At 40.6% G+C, this 21,502-nt stretch overlaps 1 protein-coding gene across 2 annotated transcripts in view; it reads right to left on the bottom strand.

Annotated features, from left to right (window-relative positions):
- Positions 1–21,502, bottom strand: part of LOC124787809 (ubiquitin thioesterase trabid) — a 114,330-nt gene that overhangs the window by 31,201 nt on the left and 61,627 nt on the right. For both annotated transcript variants that reach the window (XM_047254735.1, XM_047254736.1), the window contains exons 6-7: positions 11,560–11,804; positions 1,420–1,643 (exon numbers count right to left, since the gene is read on the bottom strand). In XM_047254735.1, coding sequence (XP_047110691.1) covers positions 1,420–1,643; positions 11,560–11,804 — 469 coding nt within the window. The remainder of the gene's footprint in view (positions 1–1,419; positions 1,644–11,559; positions 11,805–21,502) is intronic.

The following is a 21,502-nucleotide window of genomic DNA, read 5'->3' as shown; positions in this document are numbered from 1 at the left end:
GGTGCTTCAAATGAAACAGGAGTTTTGACTAAAAGGAAGTACAGGTGACTTAAATTTACAGTGGCCTTAAAAGCACACAATAAATCGCAGAGCAGCTGCAATTACATGTTACTTTTTCTACACTGAGGTACTCCATTACTCAAACATATTTTTAATTCTGCATTTGGTACCCCATAAGCTTCGTAGTACTGCTAAGTGTTCCGCATAACAATGGAGACTAAAGCAGCATAGCTGTTAAGATACTGAAGTCACCTCCTGGAGAAGAGAGTTTCAAATCCCTACTTGGCCACCAAGATTTAGCACTCCTACAGTTTCTATGGCATATCGCAGGAAGATTCTTTTGACGAGGCCTCACACAACTTTACTTCCCAATCGAGCTTGTGCTCAGTCTCCAACAGCTTAATTCTTAAGGTGTTAAATCCTTACCTTCATTTTTTTCCCTTTGTAACATGGGTGATCCATCTGGCATCATTTGTACTCTATCACAATGGATCATCCCTTCTTTCTTTTCACAATCCTTCAGCCCTCATCTTGTTCTATAGCCTCAAATAACTCATATAGAGAAATGAAATGTACTTTCTATAAGAGCTGCCGAGAAAGTAATGCACTACATTTTTTCCTTCAAGTATTCTTTATTGAACATAATTAGAATTAAACACACGAGAGTATGGTGTTTTATCTACGCACCCTATTTTTCCACGTAATCTCCATCCCATTCTATGGCCTTCCACCAGCACAAAACAAGTGCATATATGCCCTGCACGTACCAACCCTTGTCCTGGTCGTGAAGTCAGTGCTTCAATGTGTGAATCATCTCCCCCTTGTCCTCAAAATGTCTTCCATGAATGGCATCCTTTAATGGCCCAAACAACTGGAAGTCCAAAAGTGCTAGGTTCGGGCTGTTGGGTGTGACAGCCATGGATGGTCTCCCTGACTGCTGTAAATCGTGGAGCTCTGCCAAACCACCTTCTGATGACCTCACCCTCCATGCCCAGTGACTAACTGTAATTCTGTAGACAGCAGATGCTCCATAGACTTCGTCCAAGTGTTTGTGAATATTCCCCACATTTTCTTTCTCTGCAATGAGAAATTCAATGATGGCATGTTGCTTGTAATGTACATCATCTACAGACACCATTTTGAAACTGTGCTGCAGCCACACTATCTGTTGGAAGGACAGAAACTTGGCGCGCTCATTCATGAGACTTCAAATAATACATACGTAACATTTCACATTCATAGTATGGTTTTCGGCTGCGAGAGGAAAAAGAAAAAAATAAATAAATAAATAAAAAAATTAAAAAAATAGGGTGCATTACTTTCTGGGCAACCCTCATAGTTGAGAAGATCTTTCAACTTGAAAACAATAACGGCACTAAACACAGAACACTAATATCCAAACTTGGAACTATAACAAACCTCTGTTTGTGTGAGAAAATGAACAGGAAGCAGTTTCCGGTCACGATCTGTGAGAGGCAAGAAGGTAACTTCATCTGCCCTGAGGTTATTGGCTCCGGCACCAGCTCCCAGAGGACTGTATTGTTCCACAGGTACAAGTGCTGAGAAGTGGCCCCTGGTGTATCCAAGGGCTATTGGCGAACGTATACAGAAACTGGGATCCCAAAGAAGTGGCAAGTAAACACCTGTCAACACAGCATTTACAGCTAATTAAAGACATATTTCCTTAATAAAATCGAAGTCTTGTTCTTTCTTGTAATGATTGGGTACATAAATGGACAAAATAAACAGGCATAATATGTATCAGTATTTTTGTCGAGTAGCCCAAATGCACAGTGACAATTTCAATCTTGTGTATGTGCATGTCAACCAATCAACACCTCAGCTATACAATGAATTACCTTTATCCTCTCCATTTTTCACTATAAATTTGTTAGACAATGTCTCATTATCTCAAATGCACTCAGTTTTATGCAATCTGTTTTTCTGTTAAGACACTCTGTGCAACATTTTGTCACCTGAGTAGATTACATCCTTGACCTATGAAGCTGCTAGATCTGTATAATATCCATATAAAATCACCATAATACTTTGTTAGACTGAACATGGTTTCCAGTAAAAATTTCTTTAGATATGGGAATAAGTGGAAGTCAGAGGGTGCCAAATATGGTGAATATGAGGGATGTCTGAACAAATTTTAATTCCAATGCCTCAGTCTTCCCAAGCCAAAACAGCTTAGTGGGAAGATGAGGTATCTTGACAAAATATGATGAGTATAGAGGTATATGTGTAAGTATAAGTCTAAGAAGACTTTACTGATATCTATCTGATATGATTTAATCCTAGGGAACGCAAACGATAAGAAGCTTCCGTTCTTTGTACAGAAAATGAAGACATAACATTTCCAACACATGAAGTAGACAGGCTGAGTGCAGGGCTATTAATTTCCACTCAGTGCTTCGATTTCTGTTCTGTTTGGAATGAGGTAGTGTATAAACATTTCATCCACAGCGACCAACTAGTTCACAAAATCAGTTTGTTTCTCTTGAAAACAATCTCAACATAAGTTTCTGGTGAACATGCAATACAATGAGTGCTGATCTCTCATACAACTTTTTCATAGTTAATTTACCTGTAAATGCCTATCAAATTAGTACTCCTGGTAACTATGGTGTTAACTGTTTCTTACACCTTTAACTGCCATTTGTCCAGTATCACATTGCATATTTTCCCAATGTTTTGAACTGAGGTAGCAGTTTTGAGATTACCTTTATTATGTGGATCACCCTCGAGGTAACTACACATGTTCGAATTTAGCCACCAGTTTGCCAATTCTGAGCATTAATGACCAGATTCCTTATGAACCTTCATTAACTTTCAATGGATTTCTGTTGGCAATGTACCATAAAAAAATCATTTTATTCCAGTTCCTTTATTTGAACAAGTATCACATGACACTTGTACTTTTGAATGTTGTATATATGAAACCGCATCACAAATTAAATTATCACACTTCTTACATCACAAGATAATATACCAAACCGTACTATGTAACAACACCATCACAGTACTTGACTGGCAACTTTCCACCTTTTTGCGAGTGCACTTGCTAGAATTAAAATCAAAATGAAGATTTTCATAGCCAGATTGGAAGTGAGACAGACTACATGCTAAAAGGTAAATAAAAACATCTGTGAACTCATGAAATGGGATAAATTCTGAGAAAGGAACAACCTACAAAATATCTTAAGTGAAAAAAGGATATAATTTAAAACTGAAGAATGTTACAAATACTGTTGTACTTCAACTGCTTTGTCAAAAAGTCATCATAAGACACATCTTCAGGTGAAACACAGATCCTTGGTGTACTTTAGCTACTATCATATTACAAGGACTTCCGAATAGCCATACTGAGGATTTTCATGTAGCATGAGATGTGATGCCATTCCCACACTAAGATGAGCAGTAACAGAGTGCAGATAGAACAGGGATGCAAGAATCTAAATTGAATTTATCTCATGGACTTACAGGCATCACAATACTGGGTCCGCTCCCTCCGTACTCTATGAAATCAACAACAACAACACGAGCAGCGAAAGGAAGAACATGGGCAGCCAAATGAACCCCTTAGTACGTTCTTATGAGACTGGAGTCGTGTGGCCCCCCCCCCCCCCCTTTTTTTTTTTTTTTTTTTTTTTGGAGGGGGTGGGGGTGGGGGGTGACAGTAGGTACATAGGAAGGGAACTATGAAACCACATACCAAACAAGTATAAAGTACCACAAAGGGAAGAGGGTGGGGGGGGGTTTGGATGATTGTTGTAAACAGTGAAGGTCCCCTGGATTTGTGAGGCAGCAGTAAGCACACATTTTGGGTCCAACCTGGTGGCCCCCCGGTTATTCTAGATGGACAGCTACATCTACAGTCTGCATGCCACCTTACAGTTTGTTGTGGAGGGTTCATGAATGGAGTGTTCAGCAGATCTCCGTATTATCTCCAATTTTTATAATTTTCTCATGGGGGTCATTTCCGAGATGTCTATGAGAGGAAGCAATTTGTTACCAGCATCCTCCTAGAATGTAATCTTCCAGAATTCCAACACTAAACCTCTCTGTGAAGCAAAATACCTCTCTTATAGCTTCTATCATTGGGATTTGTAGAGCATCCCCATAATGCTCTCACACTGCCTAAATGAACCCATGACAAAATACTATTTGTTGGTTCTTCTCTGAGATTGGCATGATGGGCAGGTCAATAAAATATTAAAAGAAGTGAGGTAACGCCATTAGATTAAAATGAGAAATGTGTAAGAAAGCGGTCAGAATCATGTGTGGGGTTCATATTCACACGTCTTGTAGGCATCTTTTTAAAAGATAGGGAATTCTTACAACAGCCTCACAATACATCTACTCACTAATGAGATTTGATCTCAACAACATGGACCAGTTTAAAAACAACAGTGACATTCATGATTATAATACCAGAAAAAAAGAAACACTTACACTATCCTTTGCTCAACCTATCTTTGGCACAGAAATGGGTAAAACATGCTGCTATAAAAATTTTCGACAAATGATCAGATGAAATAAGGTGTCTGACAGACAGCAGTAATAGCTTCAAAAATAAATTGAAATCATATCTCCTTGACAACTCCTATACCATAGATGAATTCATGAATAGGAATAAATAAATCTATAAATATAGTATATGCATTTTGTGCCATTTAAGGAAAGGGGTAAATAACAGAAATATTAATCTTTAACTCTGTATTATAAACAAAGATTCTGTAATTTACCAAATGAAAGCGTTGGTACATTGATAGAAACAATAACAAACACAAACACACACACACAAATTTCAAGCTTTCGCAACCCACGGTTGCTTCATCAGGAAAGAGGGAAGGAGAGGGAAAGACGAAAGGATGTGGGTTTTAAGGGAGAGGATAAGGAGTCATTCCAATCCCGGGAGTGGAAAGACTTACCTTGGGGGCAAAAAGGGACAGGAATGACTCCTTATCCTCTCCCATAAAACCCACATCCTTTCGTCTTTCCCTCTCCTTCCCCCTTTCCTGATGAAGCAACAGTGGGTTGCAAAAGCTTGAAATTTGTGTGTGTGTTTGTGTTTGTTATTGTTTCTATCAACATACCAACACTTTTGTTTGATAAGTTACAGAATCTTTGTTTTTAGATATATTTTTCCCATGTGGAATGTTTCCCTCTATTAAAAAATTTTGTTTCGTATGTGCATTTCTTGTGCACTTGACACGTTCCACATCATGACTGCTACCGTTCCGTGGGATCGATGAATGGAACACGCAACCAACCAACCAACCAACCAACCAACAAGTAAGAAGTTTAGGTTGTCAGGCATTCACAGAAGCCAGGGGTAGCTGATGCTGACCCCCCCCCCCCCCTCCCTCACAGGGCTCAGACTGTAGTGGAGGGAGGGGGGGGGGGGGCGGTGATGGGTGACCAGCTAGGTTGGATGATATCACTGATTAATCTTAAATTGTGAATCGATTAGCTTAGGAGTTTGCCTTATGGTAGTAACGTGGAGCACTATTAAAATGTGTGTCACTGACTGTCAGTGACATCAACATTAGTGACCAGTCGCTCATAGAAGACAAAGGAACTGAAATTGATAGTAGTAAAGCAAACGCACAAATCAGTTTCAATTGTTCCTGTTGTTCCTGTACAATTAAAGATAGAGGAGTGCTGCCCCAGTATCATTCTCACACAACTGCAAAGATGAGCAACACACATACTATTTTATTTTATCTTCAAGCATTCTGCATTCTATTGATGTTAATAGTCTGTACAACTTGAACAATATACAATGATACATATAATAACAATAAAGAAAATGGTTAGGCATGTAGACTTGCATACAAACATACAATGAGTTCAAGTTAAAGTTTTAATTTTCTTTTGGACAATCAAAAAATTCCTATAGGCATAGAAATCATTCTTTTTAAGCCAATTTTGTAGAACATTTTTGAAGGTTTTTAATGAGGTAGTGTGCACTTCTAGTGGCAGTGCATTGAACAGTTTTACTTCAAGATATTTACAAATATAGTGAGTTTTGCCAAGTCTTACGAAGTTTTCGTCAATCTTTTCTTGTAAAGGGTTGGTCACTCTTTTCTTTGTGATGTGTATTGTGATAATGAAATGATTGCCTTAATTTATAGCTCTCTTGGCTTTCTTTCATGTAGATTAGGTAACTAAGTATAAATATTCACGGGGCTCCCAGGACACAGTTCTTGAAAGGCAGCCTACAAGATACACTGTTGTTGTAAACAATATCTGACAGCCTTTTTTTGTCACACAAAAACACTATTTGCCTCAACGGAGCTGCCCCAAATTAGTATGCAGTAGCTATGAAAACATGTGTAATAGGAGCTGAGCATCCTGTTTCCACTCAAAGATGCTCTAAGTTTATGTAACAGATAAATTATTCTAGATAATTTAGTGCATATAGGTGAATTTTGAATCAAAGTGAAGACCCACAAGTTTAAAACAAGTATAATCATTGTTGTACTGCATAAACTAAAAATTGCATTTTCAGTTTTATTCTGGCTTACAGTTAATTCATTGTCTTTAAAACTAACACTAGAAATTCTTAGGTTGGGCCTGCTTTGCTCCTTTAGGTCTTTTATGTCCCTTCCAGTTGCAATGAAAGAGGTATCGTCAATATAAAGAACAGATTTACGCGACATGATACTAGGTAGGTTATTAATATATGTAGAATATGAACAATAATGGTCCCAGTATGGAACCTTGGCATGTCTCTTGAAACATCTAGGAATTACGAGCTCATACCATCAAAATGTACTTTCTGCTTCCTATTATCAAGATATGATTCTACAATAGAGAGTTCAGCATCTCAGATGCCATAGTACCTCAGTTTATCTATTAGAATATGATGGATCATAGAGTCAAATGCAATTCTCAGGTCAATCAATAGGTCCTCAATAGATGATTTTGCCTCAAAGGCAATGAGTATTGTTGAAACAAGATTTTCAACAGTTTTCAATGTAGATTAATTTTCCATGAAGCCATGCTGAGTGTTTGTCAGTGTTCCATTGCAGGGGAAATGTTTGCAAATTTGTTGGTTAATGCAATGTTCTACTATTTTTGAAAATGTTGATGCAAGAGAAACTTGATGGTAATATCAACGCATGACTTGTTTCCTTTTTTTATGTTGAGGGATAACTACTGTTAACTTTAAGCAGACAGCAAAATAAAAACTCATAAAAATCCAATTAATTAGTGTAGAAAGTGGATGTAGTATAATTTCTGCAATTTTTTGATAATGAAATTTGTGAGCCCATACAAATCTTCTGATTCTGAGTTGCTGAATTTTGCTATAGCTGCTGCATCAGGGACATCAATTTGAGCCCACTTGAACGTAGATATTATAGGTTTGTTGTGTGATACGAGTACCAGTTTTTTCGAGATGCTTATTAATTCCAGATTTATAGTTGTCATTTTGTTTAACTGGGTGTCCTTTGTTAGCAGAAAGTGATTCTATTAGTACTACACAGTTCTGATTTGATAACTCTGCAAGCAGCCTTGCACTTGTTTTGTGATTGCTGAATATAACTATAATTTGCCATGCATTTCCGTTTTATAATTTCTGATCTGTACCTCTTCTTTAGTCAAAGGTACTGAAGTCTTTCTTCTTCACTGTTCTTTGATCTGTTACAGAAATTAATGGCCTGTGTTCTTAATTTTTCGAGGACAGGTGTGAACCAGCGATGTAAACTTCTACAACTGCTTTTGACTAGTTTCCCCTTGTACCTTTTTAATACTTTTGGACTGTACTTATTGTTCACGTTGATCTGTCAGATTTTTCGCCTGCAATTTGAATCTTATTCCTTCATGATCTGATACATACATAGTGTTAAAAAGCCTTAGTCATACATATTTCTTTCTGTGTTTGTTATAACACTGTCCAGACATGCTAACTGTCTTGTTGGCTTGTTGTTTACACAGAACATATTGTGTGACCTGAGGACACTGAGCAAGTGTAAGTGCTTTGCTGTTGTAACCCTAATTATTAGAGATATAACTGAAATAAATTAAAAAAGGCTCTGTAGCCTGACTGAATCGCTGTCAGATTCTATATAGAATCTTCAGTTCAGTTAGCTCCCATGACAACCATAATATGAAGTTGATCCCCCCCCCCCCTCCTCCACCCCAATATAAGCACTCAATTGTTGGAAGAAAATATACGTCATGACCATCAATAAGGAAGCTAGCAGAAGTGAACCACCAAATTACCATTTAATATTAGAGACATTCTCCTGTTTTGCCATCTTAGAGCATATTCTAAACCAAAACTTAATTATGTACCTCGAACAGAATAACATCCTCCATGCTTACCAATATGGATTTCAAAAACATTGATCATGACAAATCAAACCCCCATTTTTATCACATAACTTCCCAAAAGTCATGGATTAAAATAATTATGATGTAATATTTCATTACTTACAAAAAGATTTCTTTTAAAATTTGACTTAGACTCAGCACCATACCAAAGCTTGCTAATGAAACTACAATCATGTGACACATGAAACAAAAAGTGTGATTAGACTGAGGCCTTCTTGGTAGGGAATGCACAGCATGTTATCTTTGAGTCATCACAAGAAGTGAAAGTAACTTCCAAAATACATGAGAAAAGCATTATGAGATGCCTGCTGTTCGCATTGTATGTTAAAGACCCAGCTTACAATATTATTAAATTCAAACTTTTGCCGAGGATGTAGTTATCTATAACGAAGCATTGTGCATGAAGGAGGTGGGGCGGGGGGAGGGGTTGAGTTGCACAATATCTTCTTTATAAGATGGCTTCAATATCCTTAAGTCACAGCTGGAATCAGTCAATTTTTATGGATATCGGGGTATAACAATTTGTGAGGGTGATAGTCTGTTTCATTTATGGTATACTGGGAAGACGCAGTCAAAACTTAGGACTAACAGAGGATTATGAATGCGTACAACAAAGTGCACCATGAATAATCACAGGTTTGTTTGGCTCACAGAAGAGCATCATCAAAAGGCTAAAAAAACCGGAACTGGCTGACACTTTAACACAGAGCAAATATCTTGCTAAAGTCTATTGACACAGTTTGAAGAAACAGTTTTAACACATTTGGCTTGGTGCCTTAGCTTCACTCATGCACTGGCATAGCCAGGGTTAACATTATGACAAAATGAGTAATTCACAGAATGGTATCACCTTCATTGTTATTGAAGGAATCGTGAAAACACGTCACTTTTTACTCTTTTACATGTCTAACACTGTCAACATCATTGGAATCATACTCAGATCCACAAAAATATAGTCATCCACATTTTCATTCTCACTAGGAACATCTGAATAATCATGGTCAAAAATCTCCAATAGTATTTCAGATTTGTTTATTTCATTCTGTTTTCTGAACAGGCTCATCTGTAAGAGTGGAAGGCACGTCAAGATGAAAATAGTAACTATGTGAAATATTGAAATGCTAATAAACATAAAGTACACATAATGCAAGCAAGCTTGACACACTGATTACCTGTGTAAACACCTAAACAGAAAAAGTAGTTAAAATATATCACAGCAGATGGCACCTACAGATAGTGTGTAGAAAATATGAGTTATCTTGAGATCCTTCTGTAACAAATAGCATGCAAAAAATGTTTCAAGTGATGAATCTTCGAATATACTGCATCCTCATCCATATCACTCCTGTTATGGTCCATGAAGACAAAATTAGTCTAATTACAATGCACACAAAGATATTTTTGAAATTATTTTTCCTACAATCCATACACAAATGGAATGGGAAAAAACCCTAACAGTTGGTACAATGGTTAGTACCATCTGCCATGCTCTTCACAGCGATTTGAAGAGTATGTATGTAAATGTAGATAAAATAGCACCACAACTGGAATAAGATGGAATAGCTGGTTTAAGAATATATCCGAGGAGTCATTCTCGTATAAGTGAAGCACAACTGGCAAAAGAAAAAGATTCTCTGTGGGATGTTCTATATGAAGTTCTATATTCAGTTGTAGAATCTTTTTATAGTATATAGCTTGTTGGTAGCAGCTGCAGCATAACAGTCTCTAATCCATGATGCCAGCAGTCACTAGCAAAGGATTATCTGTAAGTCAGGACACACTATCTTTAATTGTGAGACTTCATTTCCATTTGCATGGCAAAGACTGTCAGAAGTGCCTACTTTAACAGGGAAGGGCTAAGGAGACACAAAGATTCTGAATAAAAATCAGGAGGGACCTCTTAAGTCTTACACAAGTAGAATAGTAAGGGTATGGTGCATCCAAACAACGTTTTAGGCTTTTCAGAGTAGATATGTTGGTAGTGAGTGAAGGCAGTTTTTTATGTTAGTTTCCAAAGTGAATCAGGTGGGCATTGGTAGAACTACCCTACCGAAATCTACAATGAAATCTGAATATGAGATTTGTTCTGTAAGGGTCAAAGACATAGCACCCAGTTATTTATGTGATCACGTGGGCCAGTGGGATACTTGTGGTGTCACTCTCTTTTCTGTAGTTTTAGTTCAAAATAGGCACTGCACCTGAAGTTCCTCCACGATGTTTGCAGAGTGAAAAAATTTTTCATAGCAGCTGACATTCATCACACTGTCCGGTTTAAAGACAGTATGTGACAACAGAAGGTGTCTCCCATCTAGCTGTGACATGTTTGAAAAAGGTACCAGCACTTGTGCCGATAAATGGTTAATTATCTGTATGGTTAATTATCTGTAGTCACAAATGAAATTCCATCAGCCAATCATGAGACACCTGTTACTGTGCAATAATTTTTGGTCGTTCAACCTAAGTATTGCAACGGATAACAATTACTGAACAAAAAATAAATAAAAAAATTGAACTCAAGTATAACTTCCATTATTAACCCAAGTATTGCTAAATACAAAAGTTTTAGAGTCAAGATTCATACCTGGTTATTATACTACAAGGTAACAAAGTTGTTTGTATTAAATAACATTGACACTAAGGATACTGATGAAATAGCATTAAAAATATAAACAATTTTAAAAAATTAAAATTGCCTAATATTTAATTTTCACTATGGATACTTGAAAATGAAGTACAAAGCTGTCACAAACTCAAAGGATGGTTTGAATACAGCAATGGTTCCCTGGGGACGGTCTGGTTGGAGATGATGCCATTGTCTTCCTCTGATCTATGAACTGAATGACTACCAGTTACAGAGGGAGCTATAGTTTAACACAGACTATATTCCATGGTGCAACTTACCATTTATCACGTTAAAAAATCACTGCTGGAGATTAAAGAAACAATAACTGACAGAAAAAAAGGATTCTTGAACTAACAGAGGTTTGAGCCCCAGATTTTTAGTCTGGCATTTTCGTAGTATGCCACTGAGTCACATCTAAGGATATTATCCCACAGCATTTGTTTAATGTCTACGAATATTTCAACTACATCAAACAAATACAACCTTTTTAAGGATTTGCTGAGTTATAGAACATGGCCATTACGAATATTCCTGCAGACAACAGTACATTTCTTTTTGAACAGAGAAAGTATAAATTCAATCTTTACCTTCAAACCTTGCAAATCCAATTGTTTCTCCGCGGAAGCTCTTAACATATTTCACACCGTAAACAACTATTGGCCTTCTCAGGATGTGGGCAAGCGCAAAGACGTGCAGCTGCTCCAGACTCGCTCCCGGCTGACTTGCCAGAGACAGCAGGCCAGCCCAGTCCTCTTCCCACTGGCCCTCTTCTAGGCTGAAGTCCAGCATTTGAGCCTGGATAGCTTCATACTCCTTCCAGCGAGGGTAGAAGCTACAAATCAGTTTTATTTAGAGTAATACATCCAGTCGATTACCTACTGACCAATACATTTAGAACTTATTTGGCTACACATGAAATTTGTTAGGTGTGTAATGAATAAAGTTTATCACTCTTGTATAAAGCTCTTCTTTTCAAAAGGGCCCCAAAGCAATAGTGTCACCAATAAATTGTATTTTTTGGTCACAAGATGTCCCAAACAGGAGGGGGGAGTTCAGAAAATATTACCATGTTAAAATTTGCTCGGAGTTCATATATCTCATTCAGCATCGGGGCTAATTTCTCATACAAGCCTCTATCATTAGGAACCACAGTATCTTTCTGTTGAATGATGTGTCACTACTGATCCAACAGTTTGAAAAGGGGAAAAAAAGATGTGGAATGGGGGAATGAATAAACAAAGCAGAGCATGTTACAAGTGGTTACTTACTCAATATAAATGAAACCAACCCTAGACATTAACAGCAGAATGAGTGGAGATACGGCCTTGGAGAACTAAATTTTATTCTGGAAATCAGCCTCTTGACATTTTATGAGCACCTTAGATGGTTAACACACATTACTAGTCGGGTCATTCCATGCCAAATCATCCAGAAATTTTAGGAAATGACACCCATCGTCATGAAAATCGTTGAAATTTTGGGTAGTGGAAGTTTACCTAGATAAATTCACATTTCCAAAATGTAAATGTTGCAGGTCAATTACTTTTTCTCTTATGACAAAAAGAAGTTGTACAGACTAGGAATTCAAGCTTTCACAGAGAAGATGCTTTGTAATTTAAAAATGCAATAGTTCCTACAGTTTTTTTACAGTGGAATATTGAATGTTTTTTAGTTAAAGAGGAAGGTTTATATTTTTATAATCATGCTTCTTGTAGTGAATATCCGTCATCTACAGCTAAAAAACAATTGTAAATAATTTCTTTTAAACAAAATCCATGCATAGATTATATTTTTTTAAAGATATTGCCCCCTCATAGATGCCTTTGAAAAATTTACAATCTTATTATAAATATTTCATTATGTCACACAAAAAGAATCAGTTTGTAGAAGTAACGGGAAGTGTGAAAAACAACATTATCATGAAAGAAATATTGAAGTTGTTAATTCGTGACTACCATGTCACCACTAAATTGCTGAAGTTAGCTACACTGGATTTCCCTAGGAACAAATCATATCTGAGAACACTGTTTTATTGCCACTACATGTATTGTATCATCCAGTCCCTTTGTTTTCAGTCATGTGTTCACTGCGCATGCAGTTCTGAGCTCTTGTACTGAGTTGTACCCAGAGTCAATTATTGGTTAAAAATTCAATTGTTGCAGTTTTTAACTATTCATTCCAAAACAAAAGTAAGTCCCCTAATGTTACAATAATAATGAAAAATATTTTTGTAATGAAATAATAGGATACAATGATTTTTCATTATTTAACTACTTATTTACAACAAATATTGGTTTTATGGCTGAAGCAGTATGGCAAGTATAAGTAGGCGGTGGTTTCTTTGGCAGTATCTGCAAGATATATGTGATAATGCCCTATCTTGTGTGAATGAACTCACCATGAAGAACAGGAACTTTTATTATGGCAAAGCAAAGTCATTCATACTGTGATTTAAGTGTTTCTTGCATGTGTATTAAACACAAAGACAGGTACCTGTGCAGATTCTCTCTCTGCATAAGAAAATTTGTTGTGATCCCTTCAAATGTCATAAACGATCTGTTTCATCTGGATTGAGTGAAATTATTTTAGAAAAAGCAAAGACCTTCAAAATGAGAGGCTTTAGCGTTATTCCTGGGGAGAAAATGTGCCCAACCTGTATGAAACTTATTAATGAAAAACAAGCAAGTGACGACTCATCACCAGACTATATAAATGACAGTAATGTGAAGGTCCAGACTCATGAAAAATCTGTGCTCAATACTAGCTTAACTATCTTAGGAGTATCTCCTCCAAAGCTGCATTCAGTTGCTCGGCATAGTTGGCATACAGCAGCCAAACGAAAATTGAAATCAGCAGCTGGGGCTCTGAAAACTAAAATTTCACATTCATATCAAGTTGAGCTGGCTGCTGATGCAAGCACCATCCCTGACAGTAATTTAACAGAACTGGAAGAAAAGGCAAAACATCATGATGAACTCGTGGACAAAATCAAACAGAAAATTTAATATGCAAATGATCATGAAAAAATTCAGTTATTTACTCTTGTGCTGCCAACTTGGTCTCGACAGAACATCAGTTCCAAATTTCAGGTTTCTGAATATTTGGTAAGACAAGCAAGAGCTTTTTTAATTGACACGGGTATTTTATCTATGGCTGAGCAGAAAAGAGGAAAGACACTGGCACATGATACAGTGCAAAAAGTAAAGAGTTTTTATTTGGATGATGGAAACAGAAAACACAAGAATAATGCCTGGGAAAAAAGACAAAGTGAGCAGCACCAAAAATACCTATGGACAAAAGGGTCTGTTTTAAGTATATATATATATATATATATATATATATAAAAACAAAGATGCTCTAACGTAGCAAACGAAAGCATTGGCATGTTGATAGAGACAATAAAAAACACACAAACACACACGCAAATTTCAAGCTTTCGCAACCCAAGGTTGCTTCATCAGCAAAGAGCGAAGGAGAGGGAAAGATAAAAGGATGTGGGTTTTAACGAAGAGGGTAAGGGGATTGGAATGACTCCTTACCCTCTCCCTTAAAACCCACATCCTTTCGTCACATTGCATCAAACCTTCAGCAACTGCTACCAACAGAATGTATATAAAACAATAAAAATTGGCAAAAGTTCATGATATTAGATACAAAAGCAGTACACAAAATCTCGGTTCACAACTACATAATAGGTGTCATGGCCTGGATGACCCAGTTCCCTTCACTTTCGGTGGGTGAATAGGATCAACTGAAAACCACAATATGACTATACAAGCAATTGCAGAAACCCCATCACGCATTAGAGATGGCCGAAAACAGTCTGTATTGTACACTTCCCACACAGTCCTTGGTATGCACACACATTCTATGGTGGTGAACAGTATAAAAGTAGACTCCTCAGAGGACTTTATATTTTCCTATTCCATCACCAAACATCTCTTTGTATTCCCCTGATTGACAAGACATGTGGCAGAGGACGTTCTGCCCACAGGTTCGCCTCGCTGCATGCTAATTATTATCTTTTTTCTCCCCCCCCCCCCCCCCCCCAACTTCGCGTTGTTATCACATTCTGGAACTTTGTTATGGTTGTAATACAGTATTTCTGCAATATTCAGTGTTATTTAACTTTTCTGCTCGATAAGAGAACAAAGGATGAAATAAATATTTGGCTGTTTGTTTGCAATTTTTAATTTTTGGTTTTGGTTTTAGGGCGCATAGCTGCTACGGTCATAAGCGCCCATTTTGTGGCTTTATAAAGGGTAAAACACCGAAATTTAAATCAGTAGCAATGGGAGCAAAACTCAAGAAAGAGAGAAACTAAAAACGGAGGGAAATCTTAGAAAACTGCTGTTGAAGGGGGGCTGTTTTCCCCGAAAAGAACTTCAAATGACCGATGTCATCTCACTGACACTGATAAACCCAAGGACATCATGGGTTGAGCATGTGTCATCTGCTAAAAGGGAGGATATGTCAGGCGACATCTGTAAATGGGCACATAGCTGATTAAAATAGGGGCACTGAAGTAAAAGGTGCTCACAGGCCAGGGTTGAGAGCAGCAGGGACAAAGCGAGGGAGGATCGCCCCTTAAAAGATGTCAATGGCTAAAAAGACACTGCCCAATCCGGAGTCTATTTAAAATTACCTCCACTCGACGATGAGGCCGGGAGGTAGAGGTCCAAGCACAGGGAAAAGGTTTCATGCCCCGTAATTTATTATCGGGAAGTTCAGACCAATGTGTATGCCAAAAAATAGCAACACGTTCACATAAAATGCTCCTGTTTTGTTTTAGGGTGCAAAAAACAACTGGGGCCATAAGCGCCTAAAACAAAACTATAGAACACAAACACAGAGACGAGGGAAATGACTATATGTCAATCCCAAGGGACAGAATAGGAGACAGTTAAAAAGGCATGTGGAGAAAGGGCTTAAAAAAAAGTACAAAAATGGAGGTCCAAAATTAAAAATTAAATGGCCTGCGCCATATTGCTTCAGTGGAGAAAAAGTAAAACACGATCGACAGCCCGCGTGTCATTCACTAAAACTGTTGATAAAACAGATGGCAAACCCAAGCTGGAACGTAAATTGGTAAAAAAAGGGCATTCCAGCAGGAAGTGAGGACAGTTAAAATCTGGGCACAATGCATACAAAGTGCTGGGGCAGTGCCACCGAGCAAATGTCGATGGCTAAAAAAGCAGTGCCCAATACGCAGCAGTTAAAATAATCTCCTCCCGTCAGGAGGGCCGAGAGGAGGTCATCCAAGGTGCTGGGAGAGGCTTAATAAGCTGAAGCTTATTCCCGTGAAGGGAGGACCATTGGAGATGCGGTAATATAGGTACTCGCGGGCTGAGGTACGAAGACTGCAGCCTTGGCAGCAGCATCAGCTGCCTTGTTTCCTGGCAGACCGACATGACTAGGGACCCACAGAAACAGGACATTGGCTCCACCAAGAGTGTGCAAGTGACAGTTATCTTGGACCCGCTGCACTAATGGATGAGCAGTGTACAGCACACAGAGACTTTGGAGGGCGCTGAGTGAGTCTGAGCAGAGGACACAATTGGGAAGGCTGTGTCAACAGATGAACCCCGTGGCTTGATACGAGGCGATAAGCTCAGCTGTAAATACTGAGGAGAGTGCTGGAAGCCAGTATTGAAAAACACAGGTGTCAATGCCGAACGCACACCCGACCCCACGGTCAGTCCGAGAGCCATCAGTGTATACAAAGGTACTATTGCTAAGTTCCATGCAAAGGTCGAGAAACTGAAGGTTGTAGGCCGAGGCTGAAGTAGTGTCCTTCGGAAGCAAATGAAGGCCAAGGTTAACGTGGGCCGCTTCACAAAGCCAAGGTGGTGAAGAGTTCACACCCATGGGGAAAGTTGCAGGTAGCGTGAAGTTAAGCCGCCATAGCAAGTGGCGAAAGTTGACTCCACGAGGTAACAGAGAAGAGGGACAAGCCCTATACTGACGATCTAAGTAATCATTAAGGAAGGAGGCACAGGAAGGATGGCCATGCATCACAGACCAATGGCACGCATACCTGCTGAGGAGAAAGTCACGGTGGTAGGACAGTGGTAGTTCAGCAGCTTCAGCATACAGACTCTCAACCCGATTTGTGTAAAAGGTGCCCATGGCCAAACAGATACCATGATGATGGATAGTGTTGAGACGGCGTAAAAGGGATGGGCGTGCAGATGCATAAACAAAGCACACATAGTAGAGTTTCGACCTGACAAGGAACTGTTACAAACAGAGGAGGGTGGTTCGATCGGCACCCCAAGAAGTACCATTGAGGAAACGTAGCACACAGAGACTGTGTACAGTGGGCTGCCAGGTAACAGACATGGGAGGACCAAGAGAGTTTCATATCGAGCATGAGCCCCAGAAATTTCGTAGTGTCAATGAACGAAAGGGCAACAGGCCCAAGATGTAGAGATGGTGGGAGAAACCATTTGCGCTCCGCCAGAAAGTCATACAGGCGGTTTTGTCAGTGGAAAAGTGAAAGCCACTGGAGATGCACCAGGAGTGAAGACAGTCAAGACAGCACTGAAGATGCCGCTCAGTGAGACAGGTCCGGGGAGAACTGCAATAGATGGCAAAATCATAGCAAAAAGGGAGCTGGAGATGCTGGCGGGAGTCAGGCAATTAAAGGGTTAGTGGCGATAGCAAAAAGGATGACGCTCAGGATGGAACCCTGAGGTAAACCATTTAACTGAATAAAGGTGTCCAACAAGGCAAGAACCTACACGTAACTTGAAAACTCGGTCTTGTAAAATGGCCTGAAGAAAACAGGACAGGTGCCCACGGAAGCTCCATGTGTAAAGAGTATGGAGAATGTCAATTCTCCACCAGGTGTCATAGGCCTTCTCCAAAATCGAAAAACACGGCCACAATCTGGGATTTCCGCAGCAAACATGACATGGTTGGACAAAGTAACAAGATGGTCAACTGCAGAACACCGTGCTCGAAATACACACTGTGCATTCATGAGTAAATGGCAAGACTCGAGCCACCACATCAGCCAGGCATGAATCATACGTTCCATCACCTTGCAAACATAGCTGGAAGAGAGACGAGGCGGTAGCTAGAAAGAGGTTTTTGTCCTTACTGGGGTTAGGTATGGGCATGGCAGTGGCTTCACACCAGCATCCAGGAAATGTATCCTCAGCCCAGAAACAGTTCAATGCATTAAACAGAAAGCACATGCCCACAAGAGAGAGGTACTGCAACATCTGAATGTGGATAGCGTCTCGCCCTGGGGCAGAAGACCGGGATGAACTGAGAGCATCATCTAGCTCCCTCATAGTGAAGGCAGTATTGTAACACTCATGATTTGGAGAAGAGATGGGTATGGCCCAAGCCTCCTCCACTCGTTTCCGATGGACGAAGGCAGGGTGATAGTGGGAAGAGCTCGAAACTGCCACAAAAATGGCGGCCCAAGGTGCTGGAGACAGCAATAGGATCCACGATGACATTAGGCCAGAAATGGGGGTTGGATCTTGGTTTCACAGAGCCGTCGGAGGTTGACCCACATGACAGAGGAAGGTGTGCAACTGTTAAAAGAACTAGTGAATGAAATCCACTTGCTCTTTTGCTATTCCAAAGAAGTCGACAACACTTTGCACGCACCTGTTTATAACGAATGCAGTTTTCCGGAGAAGGGTGGCGGTTAAAAATGCAGAGAGCACGTCTCCACGTGCAAATTGCATCGCGGCATGCCTCAGTCCAATAAGGATAACGTTGGTGAGAGTCCACCTGGTCATCACAACAGAGAAAATCTTGTTCTGCGAAGGTTGCCAGTGAGGAGTAAATCTGCCAGTCAGGCTTAGTAAGCTGCCATTTTGGCATGCACGTAGATGGAGTAGGAGTCAGCAGACGGAGAGCACATGGAAAATGGTCGCTCGAGTAGGCGTCAGAAAGAACAGACCACTCACGACGATGGGCAAGCTGGACAGTGCAAAAGGATAGATCCCATTGGGAATAGGTGTGCGAGGAGTCAGAAAGAAAAGTGGGTGCTCCAGTGTTAAGGCAGAAGAGGTTGAGTTGGTTAAGGTCAGCCCAGTGGGCGCCTCTCTGGCAGGTCCTGGGAGAACCCCAAAGGGGATGATGCACATTAAAGCAACCGAGTAGCAAAAACGGAGGAGGTAGCTGCCCAATAAGCTGAAGGAAGTCTGCCCTGGTGACACTGAAGGATGGTGGTACATAAATGGTACAGAGGGAGAAAGCCAGGTGGGGAAGGAAAAGGTGAATGGCAACAGCTTGAAGACGGGTAATCAGGGAGATGGGTTGACTATGAAGGTCATCCCGTATGAGCAACATGGAGCCCCCATGAGATGGGACACCAACCTCAGGGGGAAGGTCAAAATGAATCGGTAAGTAATGTGAAAGCTCAAAGCAGTCTCGAGGACACAATTTTGTTTCCTGAAGGGAGAGTACAAGGGGATGCTACGATGCTAGAAGCAGCTGTAAACCCTCTTTGTGGGACTGAAGACTGCGAACATTCCATTGGAGGACAGTTATGAGGAGGGAGAGACAAAGAGGTGCCAACTCGGTGGCTGCCGAGGGACAGCTGGTGGAGAGTTGCTATTACAGGGCACAGAAGCAGGAGGGTCCTGCTCCACGGGGTCCACAGAAGCATCGGCACGCTTGTGCGGTCGGTCTGCGGAGTCCAACACTGAAAAACAGTTGGTGGTGCACACTGGCGAGATAGAGGCCAGCCGGGCTAAGTGACCACATGGCGACACCGTCGAGCAGAATTTTCGAGTTGGTGAAGGAGAAGACCATTTGTCTTTAGCGGACATCTTCGAAGTCTTCTGGTTAGAGGAAGACTTGCGTGTTGTTTGGCTGGAGGGACGGAGGAAGTCTTCTCGGGAGTACTCCTTCTGGCCTTTCCTGCCTGCCAGTTGTGTATGGGGTAGTTCCGCCCCTTAGGCGAGAAATTGATGGTCTGTTGCACAGCAGGACGGCGGTACAGTGATGCTACCTTGACACTGGGCAACTTCACAACATCAGAGCCAAATTTGAGGTCGCATGTATGCATGGCCATGTCCTTCATGGAGTGAGGGGTAACAAGAACTGAACTATAGGTGCCAAACAGGAGAACACACAGTTTGTGACTAGTCAGTAACTTGTGAGCTACTGGGTAAGGCACTTTTTCCTTTACCCGAACCTCTTTAACAACTCGCTCATCTAGATACAAGGGATAATCCCGGGAGGAGACGGCAAAGCCGCCATTGCAGTTGATACAGCAAATAGGTGCATCTCTGCCATAGGTTACGCATTTGGCTGGGTGTCAACAACAAGTTCGAGTATGGCTGAAATGATGACACTGGTAACAGCACATCAGATTTGGAATGTACAGCCGGACTGTGATAATTCCATAGCCTCATCACGACCCTATTAAAGGTGAGGAAAACAGTGTGGGCGGGCACCAAGGAGGAATCGACCTTTTCCATTACACGATGGACGGCAATGACACCCTGATCAGAGAGGTAAGATTGTATTTCAGCCTCGATTAGACCGTCGAGCAGCCTGGTGTAAATTAAACCACGGGAAGAATTCAAAGTTCTATGTGCCTCGACACAAACAGGGTAACCGTGGAGAAGTGAGGCAGCAAGTGGTAGTTGTGCTTGAGAATCAGAAGCCGTCTCTAAAAGCAAAGTGCCATTCCGTAATAAACAGATTGACCATGGCGAAGGACTGACCGTCTTCAGTACATGATTCCACAAGGAACCATGCTGCAGTGGGAAAGGTCTTAGAATCAGTAGCCTTTACGTTTATGTTTCGTCGACACTGATGGAGAGGACGATTGATTCATCACGAGGAAATCCCCCACGATTGCCAGCGTCTCCAATGCCGTGCTCCTTCCAATTGGGGGCCTTGTTCACAAGGGAGCGCACGAGCCTTAGGTGATTGTTCACACTTAGGTCACAGCTCACGAACACCTGAAGGAGGGGCCAACTGGCAATTTGGGAAGGTTACAGCTCAGGCTCCCTGAGCCTGGCCTGTACCAGGGGGTAGGTGCAAACCCTACCTGTCGACCCAGGCCTTGGAATTACGTGTTACCCATCACCTGTATTGCATCAGACATGTGGGCTAGCATTCATGAGTGCACAGGGAGGAAGAAGACAAAAGAGGACCTTCAAATGCCGAAGCGGAGGAACGAGACGGGAAGGGAAACAAAGAAAGGAAAAGGGAACCAAAAAGAAAGTTGAGACTGTTTGCAGGTCAGCGACAGAATGCAGAACGTTCCCAATAATACCACAGATATTTACCCCAAGGGAAGGGAAAAAGAATAGCAAGAGGACAGACATACAGCATGGAAGAAAAAGTGCTGCAAAGGCTGGGGCCCTTTGGTGTGTTGTTGTTGTTGTGGTCTTCAGTCTAGAGACTGGTTTGATGCAGCTCTCCATGTTAATGCAGCTCTCCATGCTACTCTATCCTGTGTAAGCTTCATCATCTCCCAGTACTTCCTGCAACTTACATCCTTCTGAATCTGCTTAGCGTGTTCATCTCTTGGTCTCCCTCTACGAT

This window comes from Schistocerca piceifrons, chromosome 3, assembly GCF_021461385.2.
Source record: "Schistocerca piceifrons isolate TAMUIC-IGC-003096 chromosome 3, iqSchPice1.1, whole genome shotgun sequence".
Classification (NCBI taxonomy): Eukaryota; Metazoa; Arthropoda; class Insecta; order Orthoptera; family Acrididae; genus Schistocerca; species Schistocerca piceifrons.
The sequence above is the reverse complement of the archived record's forward strand: the minus strand, read 5'-3'. Positions and strand labels throughout refer to the sequence as shown.